Raw genomic sequence first — 9,904 nt, 5'->3', positions numbered from 1 at the left:
ATGCCAAGCTATAATTGTTGGACCAAGCATGGAGAAAGAGGGGTTTTTATTGAAGAAGATGAAGAAGGGGATGATTTCATCTATGAAAGCTATCTTGCTCATTTCGGTGATACTTTCATGGAGGATGCTGAAGGTGAAGGGGAAGGTGAAGGGGAAGGTGAAGAAGAGGCACGTGATGATCCCGTTGATGATCTTGGTCGGACCATTGCTGATGCACGGAGACGCTGCGAAACTGAAAAAGAGAGGGAGAATTTGGATCGCATGTTAGAGGATCACAGGAAGGCGCTGTACCCCGGATGCGATGATGGTCTGAAAAAGCTGGGCTGCACACTGGATTTGCTGAGATGGAAGGCACGAGGCAGGTGTAGCTGACTCGGCATTTGAAAACTTGCTGAAAATGTTGAAGAATATGTTTCCAAAGAATAACGAGTTGCCCGCCACTACGTACGAAGCAAAGAAGGTTGTCTGCCCTCTAGGTTTAGAGGTTACGAAGATACATGCATGCATCAACGATCGCATCCTCTACCGCGGTGAATACGAGAATTTGAATGAATGCCCAGTATGCACCTTGCATTGCGTTATAAGATCGAGGCGATGACCCTGGTGACGATGTTGAGGGCCAGAAACCCGGGAAGAGGGTTCCCGCCAAGGTGATGTGGTATGCTCCTATAATACCACGGTTGAAACGTCTGTTCGGGAACAAAGAGCATGCCAAGTTGTTGCGATGGCACAAAGAGGACCGTAAGTCGGACGGGGAGTTGAGACACCCCGCAGATGGAACGCAATGGAGAAAGATCGACGAGAGAGTTCAAAGATTTTGCAGCTGACGCAAGGAACATAAGATTTGGTCTAAGTACGGATGGCATGAATCCTTTTGGCGAGCAGAGCTCCAGCCATAGTACCTGGCCCGTGACTCTATGCATCTACAACCTTCCTCCTTGGTTGTGCATGAAGCGGAAGTTCATTATGATGCCCGTGCTCATCCAAGGTCCGAAGCAACCCGGCAACGACATCGATGTGTACCTAAGGCCATTAGTTGATGAACTTTTACAGCTGTGGGGCAGACCTGGTGTCCGTGTGTGGGATGAGCACAAAGAAGAGGAATTTGACCTACGAGCGTTGCTTTTCGTAACCATCAACGATTGGCCTGCTCTTAGTAACCTTTCGGGACTGTCAAATAAGGGATACAATGCATGCACGCACTGCTTACATGAGGCGAAAGTGTACATTTGCCAAATTGTAAGAAGAACGTGTACCTTGGGCATCGTCGATTTCTTCCGAAAGGTCATCCAGGAAGAAAGAAAGGCAAGCATTACAACGGCAAGGCAGATCACCGGCCGAAGCCTGCGGAACACACTGGTGCGGTGGGATTTGATAGGGTCCAGGGTTTGACAGTCATCTTTGGAAAGGGTCTGGCGGACAATCAGTTCCGAAGGGAGCTGACGGGCACGTAGCCATGTGGAAGAAGAAATCTATATTCTCGGGAGCTAGAATATTGGAAAGTCCTAGAAGTCCGCTCTGCAATCGACGTGATGCACGTTACGAAGAATATTTGCGTGAACATCCTAAGCTTCTTGGGCGTGTATGGGAAGTCAAATGATACAAAGGAAGCACGGCAGGACCAGCAAAGTTTGAAAGACCCTGATGACCGGCATCCGGAACGGTTTCAAGGTCGTGCCACCTACTCTATTACCAAAGAAGAGAAGGTCATCTTTTTTGAATGCCTGAGCAGTAAGAATGTCCAGTCAGATTCTCGTCCAATATAAAGGGAATAATAAACATGGCGGAGAAAAAGTTCCAAAACCTGAAGTCTCACGACCGCCACGTGATTATGACGCAATTGCTTCCGATTGCTTTGAGGGGGCTCCTGCCGGAAAATGTTCGATCGCCCATTGTGAAGCTATGTGCATTCCTCAATGCAATCTCTCGAAGGTAATCAATCCAAGTTCTACCACGATTCTGAACGATGTGATCCAATGTCTTGTCAGTTTCGAGTTGGTGTTCCCGCCATCCTTCTTCAATATTATGACGCACCTCCTGGTTCACCTAGTCGATGAGATTTCCATTCTCGGTCCTGTATTTCTACACAATATGTTCCCCTTCGAGAGGTTCATGGGAGTATTAAAGAAATATGTTCGTAACCGTGCTAGGCCAGAAGGAAGCATCGCCAAGGGCTATGGAAATGAGGAGGTAATTGAGTTTTGTGTTGACTTTGTTCCTGACCTTAAGCCGATTGGTCTTCCTCAATCGCGGCACGAGGGGAGACTAAGTGGAAAAGGCACGATCGGAAGGAAATCAATGATATGTATGGACGGCCATTCTCTCGATCGAAGCACACCACACGCTTCGACCAATTCCAGCTTGGTTGCTCCGTACTTTGAGAAACACAAGAATATTTTACGCTCGGACAACCCTGGGAAGCCTCGAATCCTGGATTAGGAAGGCCCACATGGAGACTTTCGGCGGTTGGTTGATAAAACATTTAATGAGTGACAATAAGGTTGTAGATCAGCTGTACATGTTGGCCAAGACACCATCTTCGACTATAACGACTTTCCAAGGGTACGAGATAAATGGGAATACATTTTACACGATCGCCCAAGATAAAAAGAGCACCAACCAAAACAGTGGTGTCCGCTTTGATGCAGCAACCGAGAATGGGCAAAAGGTCACATATTATGGTTACATAGAGGAGATATGGGAACTTGACTATGGACCCTCCTTTAGGGTCCCTTTGTTCCGGTGCAAATGGTTCAAGCTAACAGGAGGTGGGGTAAAGGTGGACCAGCAATACGGAATGACAATGGTGGATTTCAACAATCTTGGTTATCTTGACGAACCATTCGTCCTAGCGAAAGATGTCGCTCAGGTTTTCTATGTGAAGGACATGAGTAGCAAACCGAGGAAACGGAAAGATAAGAAAACGATCGGTACATCGTTCGATGATCCAAAGCGCCACATTGTTCTTTCAGGAAAAGAAACATCGTGGGAGTGGAGGACAAGACAGACATGTCGAAGATTATAATATGTTTGCTGAAATTCCGCCCTTCAAAGTGAACACCGACCCAAGCATTAAGTTAAATGATGAGGATGCTCCTTTGATACGGCTCAATCGTAAGCAAGCTGGGACTCATGGGAAGAAATGATGTGTTTTAATTTATTTTACAAAACTTTGTTGAATGAATCATGTGAATTATATTACCCGTGATGTGTTTGGTGTCCATTTTCGAATGATTCAATTGACTCGAGATAGCACCGATGATACATGAAATTTGGAGTGACTAAGTCATACTCCCGCATACATGAAATTTGGAGTGACTAAGTCATACTCCTGCATACAGAAATTTGGAGTGACTAAGTCATACTCCTACATACTTGAAATTTGGAGTGATTTAGTCATACTCCTGCCTAGGCGTATAATATGCATACTCGTAGTCTTCATAGCCGCCGCCATTGTACTGGTAGTCGTCGCCTTCTAAGTTGCCGGCGTCGTCGTCGCTGCTGTCGTCGCTGTCGTCGGGCGGCGCTCGTGGCTCGAACGGGGGGTAGCGCGGGCGGGGATATCGCCGGCCGTGATGTAGTCCATGACGCTCTGCAGAGTCCGGCCGTACCACCATAGCCGACGGCCGGCCTCGTGGAAGTTTCCGGGAGGCAGACCGTCCTCCTCATACAGCGAGCGCCCTCTCACGCCGATTGATGAAGAAGGCGTCCCAAGTATGCTGGTTATCGGGATGCCGGCGGGGATTCATCCGCTGCTCCGGCGTGAGGTCGAGGTAGTAGTGGTTCGTGATGGCCGCCGGCGCGCAGTACCCGAGGGACGGGAGGGACCGGCACGCCGCCGGCGCTTAGGCTCCGGCCCGGCGAGGACGCGGTAGCCCGGAGGGCAAGGGTAGTTCGAGGCGCAAAGCTCCTCCACCTGCTGGTAGGTTAGAGTGGGTGCGGTGGAAGCCATGAGAGAGTGATGAGAGATTGTAGAGATGTGATGCTGGCCAAGCCGGGCTACCTATATGTAGTGACAAATGGCGGGAAAAATGGGAGCGGGAAGACAGAGGCGGGAAGAAAGAGGCGGGGAGAAAGTGGCGGGAAGAAATTGGCGGGAAAAAATTGGCGGGAAGAAAGAGGCCGGAAGAAATTGGCGGGAAACAATTGGTGGGAAGAAAGAGGCGGGAAGACAGGGAAGAAATGGCGGGAAGACGAGGAGGGAAGAGGCGGGCGGCGGAAAGAGGCGGGAAGAGGGGGCCAACGAACTTTTGAATTGAATTAGTTTTATTTTTTTGAATTTTTGATAATTTGTATTTTTAAGATTTTTGAATTGAATTAGTTTTATTTTTCTGAATTTTTTGATATATTATTTGTATTTTTAAGATTTTGAATTGCATTAGTTTTTTTTTCTGATTTTTTTGATATATTATTTGTATTTTTAAAATTTTGAATTGAATTAGTTTTATTTTTCTGATTTTTTTGATATATTATATGTATTTTTAACATTTTGAAATGAATTAGTTTTATTTTTCTGAATTTTTTGATATATTATTTGTATTATTAACATTTTGAATTGAATTAGTTTTATTTTTCTGATTTTTTTGGTATATTATTTGTATTTTCAACATTTTGAATTGAATTAGTTCTATTTTTCTGAATTTTTTGATATATTATTTGTATTTTTAACATTTTTAATTGAATTAGTTTTACTTTTCTTAATTTTTTGATATACTATTTGTATTTTTAACATTTTGAAATGAATTAGTTTTATTTTTCTGAATTTTTTGATATATTATTTGTATTTTTAAGATTTTGAAATGAATTAGTTTTATTTTTTGGAATTTATTGATATATTATATGTATTTTTGAAATTTTGAAATGAATTAGTTTTATGAAAAGAATTTTGAAAAAAGGCCTTTAGTCGCGGTTGGCACGGCCAACCGCGACTAAAGGTCCTCTCCGCGGAACCGCGAGAATTCGCGAAAAAATCCTTTAGTCGCGGTTGGGCTCACCAACCGCGACTAAAGGTACCCTTTAGTCGCGGTTGGGCTCCCCAACCGCGACTAAAGGTGAGGAGCTATAAATGCTGCGCGGCACGAACCGCCGCCCCGGTCTCTTCTTCTCCCGCGCGGAAGCTCTCGCCCTCGACGTCGACGTCGTTGCCGTGCCGTCTTGCCGTGCCGCCTCGTCGTCGCCGCCTCGTCACCGACGCCGCCTCCGTCGTCGACCCGTACGTCTCGCCCGCCGCCGCCGCCTCCGTCGTCCGCGCTCGACCGCCCGGCCGCCATGCACTGCCGCGCCGCCGCCGTGACCGGCCGCCGCCCGTGACCGCCGCCGTGCACCGCGCCGCCGCCGCCGTGACCCGGCCGCCCGTGACCGCCGCCACGCCGTGACCGCCGCGCGCGCCATTGACCGGCCGCCAGCCTCATGACAGAGAGAGGAGGAGAGGAGGCCGGGGTCACGGAGGGAGGGCCGGGGCGCCGACGTTTTTTTTTCTTTTTTTTTTTAGTTTTAATTGTTGTTAATTTTAATTTAAAACAAAAAACAAATATAAAAAATAACTAAAATTTGATTTTAAAAAACTAAAAATTGACTTAAAAAGTTTGTCTAAAAAAACTAAATTTTGACTTAAAAAAAGTAAAATTTGACTTTAAAAAAACTCTCGCGCTCGTCCCGCGTGTATACGGAGGGGGCACCGCGCGACCCTCTCGCGAGCCAGAGAGAAAGAGAGAGAAAGGAGGGACCGCCAACGTCACCGCCACCGCGCCCTCGAGTCCCACAGTAGAGATCGAGGCGCCGCCGCCGCGTCGCCGGGAGAGATCGAGAGAGTTCTGAGGGTCCGTATACGCGCGGTGTTTTTTTTGGGATCGAGAGGGGGCGGCGAGGGTTATGTGTCGTCGGCACCGCCACCGCCCTTTCGCCACCGGTTCGCCACCGCCACCGGTCTCTCGGTCACGCGGTCACTGCGAGGTCGATCGTCCGCATATAACACGCGTCCCCCCTCTCGCCTCCCTCGTCGCCCTCTCTCTTTATATGTAGAAGAGATGTGATAATGCTGGCATATACACAATTAATTTGTTTTGACTACATGTTTTCGTGGATCGACATATGGCGGACGATAGAGCTGACCCGATTCTGGCCAACTATGATCCGGAAGCTGAAGACCATATGTTCGGCATCATAAAAGGCGATATTCTATATGTGCCGACCGGAGAAGAAGAAGATGATATCTCTTCTTATCTGAACCTTGAGGGTGAAGATGAAGGGCGCCGTCAGCAAGCAGATGATGCCGAAGAAACGTCGATAAACGACGATCTTCAATTGGAAGTAGCAACCACCTCCGGCGCCGAGGTATATATATATACATATTGAGCGTCTGGTGATACAAACTAACTGATTTGAATAAATGTGTGTGTACTAACGCGCGCGACTCTCTTTCTTATTTTAGCCCTCGGCCGGATCGTCGAAAAAATCGAGTACGTCGTCAAAGCGTGGCGCAACCAAGACGATGAAAGCAGGAGAAACATGCACCATCGATGTTGTCGATGAAGCAACCGGCAGGCCGCTGGAGCCCAGCAAGAACGCCACCAAGTTTGTCAGCCAATGCGGAGCCGTTGTTAGAGACAACGTCTCGATCACCCGCCAGGAGTGGAATGAGCCAAAGAAGGCACGTGTTGGTTTCACTTTTGTCGATAAGAGAGAAAAAAGATTGCTTCAACAAGCTTATGGAACATTTCTGTTCTACCTCCGGAATACCGCAAATACGATGAGGAGGGTAACAAGATTGCGGAAAACAAGGAGAGGCGCAAGCTAGTCAAACAGTTCGCTCTTTCTAGGATGGCCAACGCATTCCGGAAATACAAGCAAAATCTAGCCCATGACTTTGTCAACCAGGGCAAGACTCCGGATTTCATAGGACAATATGAGAAACTGCAACATGATTGGCCAGAATTTGTGAAGCAAAAGAAATCGGAGCAGTTCCTTGAACTATCGAGAAAAAATAAGGAAAATGCGGCCAAGAAGGAGTACAATCATAAAATGGGGCCAGGAGGGTATCGCTTTTGGCAGCCTAAGTGGGAGAAGATGGAGAACGAGCTGAGGGCGCGAGGAATCCGTCCAGGTACGGAGGGATGGGACCCAAGGGCCAAAAGCTGGTGGTACGGGCATGGGGGATCGCTGAACCCGGAGACAGGGGAGTGTGTTTATCAGGGCAAAATAATTACACCCACCCAAAAGCTTATTGAGGCAATGAGGGAGGCTCAAGAGGGGAGGATCAGGTTCAACAGAGAGAACGACGCCCTGACAAAAGCCCTCGGGAATCCTGAACACGGAGGACGTATACGAGGCATGGGGCCCATTCCGTGGAAAATAGGGTTCCCGGAACGATGACCCGTACGGTTACGAAGCCGTAAGAGAAAGATGGATCGGGATGCGAGATGTTGTGGCGAAGTTGGTAACTGAAATGGATGTGATGAAGAAAACCGTGAGTGTACTAGTCGCCGAAAGAGATGCAGCTCGGGCGCAGCATGCTGAAGATCATCCAATGGATCTCGGAAGCCAGCAGAGAAGAAGCAGCGTGGCTTCCACGGAGGCCTCACCGGCTGGTGCACCGACGATAGAAATTACTGCACCGGAGCCTCTGGTGGTCGAAATTACTGCACCGGAGCCTCCTCGCTACCCCGTGGACGATATAAAGGAGATGAAAGCATGTCATCTGTATTATCCTATCGGGAACATGTCCATGAAGGTAGCCATCGGCGGTGCTTTACCACTGGAGCACTCCACCACAACAACCCCATTCAAGATGGCTATGCTCGTGTGACGGTGGAGGAGCTAGTCCGCGGGTTGGAGAACCTGGACAGTGACATTGCTACACCTGAAGGGGTGAAAAGACTTGGAGATGTCAAGCGCCGATTCATTCTATGGCGAAGAAATTTATCAAGTTTCCAGCGAGGCGCCACCTAGTCCACCCCCGTACGGTGGTGGTGGTGGCGGTGGCGGTGACGGTGGCGGTGGCGGTGGCGGTGACGGTGGCGGTGGCGGTGACGGTGGCGGTGGTGCTTCACCTAATACACCTCATTCACGTCAGCCCACGCCGCCGCCCCCCAGTCCTCGTCCGGCGGGTGATCAGACACCGGTACCGCCCCCCAATCCACCTCCGGCGAAGAAGCAGAAGCAGTCCTGGGTTATTAACCCGGACCCTTACGTACCTAAGAAAACAAAGGTACCGGAGGTATCACTGAAGCCTCTCCCCACGAGGCCTTGGGAAAGTAGTGCCGAGGAAGTCGAGGCGGGCGCGGCTGCTGATTTAGAGAAATGGAAGGCGAGCGTCAAGAGGAAAATAGAGGGCGAGCCCAAGCCAGTATATTCTGACAAGGAAAAGCAGTGGGCTAAGTCATTTTTGAACACACCGTCCCAAGCCGCGAAGAATCTGCTGACGACTATTTACGTGAACTTCGTAGGCAAGCACTCGCGTTCAAGAACAGGAAAGAGTTGGCGGAGAAGAAAGCCGTGAAGGACGAGGCCGAGTCAAAATTAGAAAGGGGGAAAGAAGTTGCCCAGCTCGGGGAACAAAGTAAACAATCGATCGCCCCGCTCATAGTGCAAGCCGCCGATCCGGATGCCCCCGATATCGTAGCAGCTGCGGCAGCACATGGATTGACTGTAACGAGTGCCAGAGAACAAGCGGCCGAGTTAGGTATCACTCTTCGTGCACTGCTAGGCCTTGATGAGGCGCCAATGAAGGACGTAGTATTTACATATGTGAAGAATGGCCCTCTCGTCGAGCCTGCGCAGGAAGGGGATCTACCTCGACAAATGCTAGGTCTGCTAAATTGGTACAAGGGTTACATAAAACATAAAAACGCCAAAGACTATATCTATGCGGAAGTTAGATATGAGCATCACTTCAAACATTACTGGGTACAAATTCCTCTGAGTGAATTGTTCCAGCTGTTCAATCTGCGCGACCTCGACAAATCTATCATCAGTTGCTACGTTCTGTAAGTGATTTATTAATTTCTACCCCATCTCGTTCATTGCCTGCACTGTCCTAACTATCTTGTTGTGTACGCTATTATGCAGAATGAAGAAGCGGGAAATGCGAATAAGGAACATCCATGATGTTGGGTTCATTGACCCACACATCGTTAATTCACATGTGTTAGAACACCACCCCGCCGACGTGGAGGATGACCTGTGGCGGTTTATTAGAAAACAGCAACAGAAAAGTGATATTCTATTTCCTTACCATTTTGGGTGAGTGTTTCTGTCTTGAGCACATTCTCTTTTGTTTACTCCATGCATGGTATGTGGCTAATCGATGAGTTATGCATGACTGTGCATGTATCGTGTCCGCAGGTTCCACTGGATTCTTATGGTAATTAAAGTTCAGACCTCCTCAGTTCTCGTCCACGACTCTCTGAATATGGATCCGGCGCTTTGGGGCGACATGAGAAAAATGTTGCAAAAGTAATTATTTTCATTCATTTGCGCTCTATATCGATCGGCCTATTTCGTTCATCATTTCCTAATATCAAGTAACTAATTAATAACTCTCTTGTTTATTTAATTTTCTTTGCCTCGTAGGGTTTGGAGACGGTTCGTAGATACCAAGGTCGGTGAATTCAAAAAAGAGCTATCTTTTAAAATGGCAGTGCGGACGACTGGGGATACTCAGCCACCGGGGACCAATCTATGTGGATACTATGTTTGTGAGAGGATCCGGAGATACTGCAATGAGCGGGACCAGACGTGTGAGAACAACATCCTGAGGAATAACCTCCGGAAGACGCTTAGTCCAGAAGCTCGCTTCCGACCACTTCAAGAGGAACTAGCTGGATGGTTGGCGAGGGAAGTCATCGATCCTAAAGGAGAACACTATTACGATGACGTAGAACTTTATATGCACCAGAATTTGTAA

General features: G+C 48.2%; 1 protein-coding gene across 1 annotated transcript; it reads left to right on the top strand.

The window, feature by feature from the left end:
• Positions 1 to 8,433: 8,433 nt before the first annotated feature.
• LOC139831249 (uncharacterized) lies at positions 8,434 to 9,904 on the top strand. Its single transcript, XM_071820579.1, has 4 exons — positions 8,434 to 8,984; positions 9,067 to 9,240; positions 9,343 to 9,453; positions 9,571 to 9,904. The coding sequence occupies exons 1-4, from the start codon at positions 8,722 to 8,724 to the stop codon at positions 9,902 to 9,904; spliced, it is 882 nt and encodes a 293-aa protein (XP_071676680.1). The 5' UTR covers positions 8,434 to 8,721.

Source organism: Lolium perenne, chromosome 1 (assembly GCF_019359855.2).
Source record: "Lolium perenne isolate Kyuss_39 chromosome 1, Kyuss_2.0, whole genome shotgun sequence".
NCBI lineage: Eukaryota > Viridiplantae > Streptophyta > Magnoliopsida > Poales > Poaceae > Lolium > Lolium perenne.
This window is presented reverse-complemented; position numbering and strand designations above follow the sequence as displayed.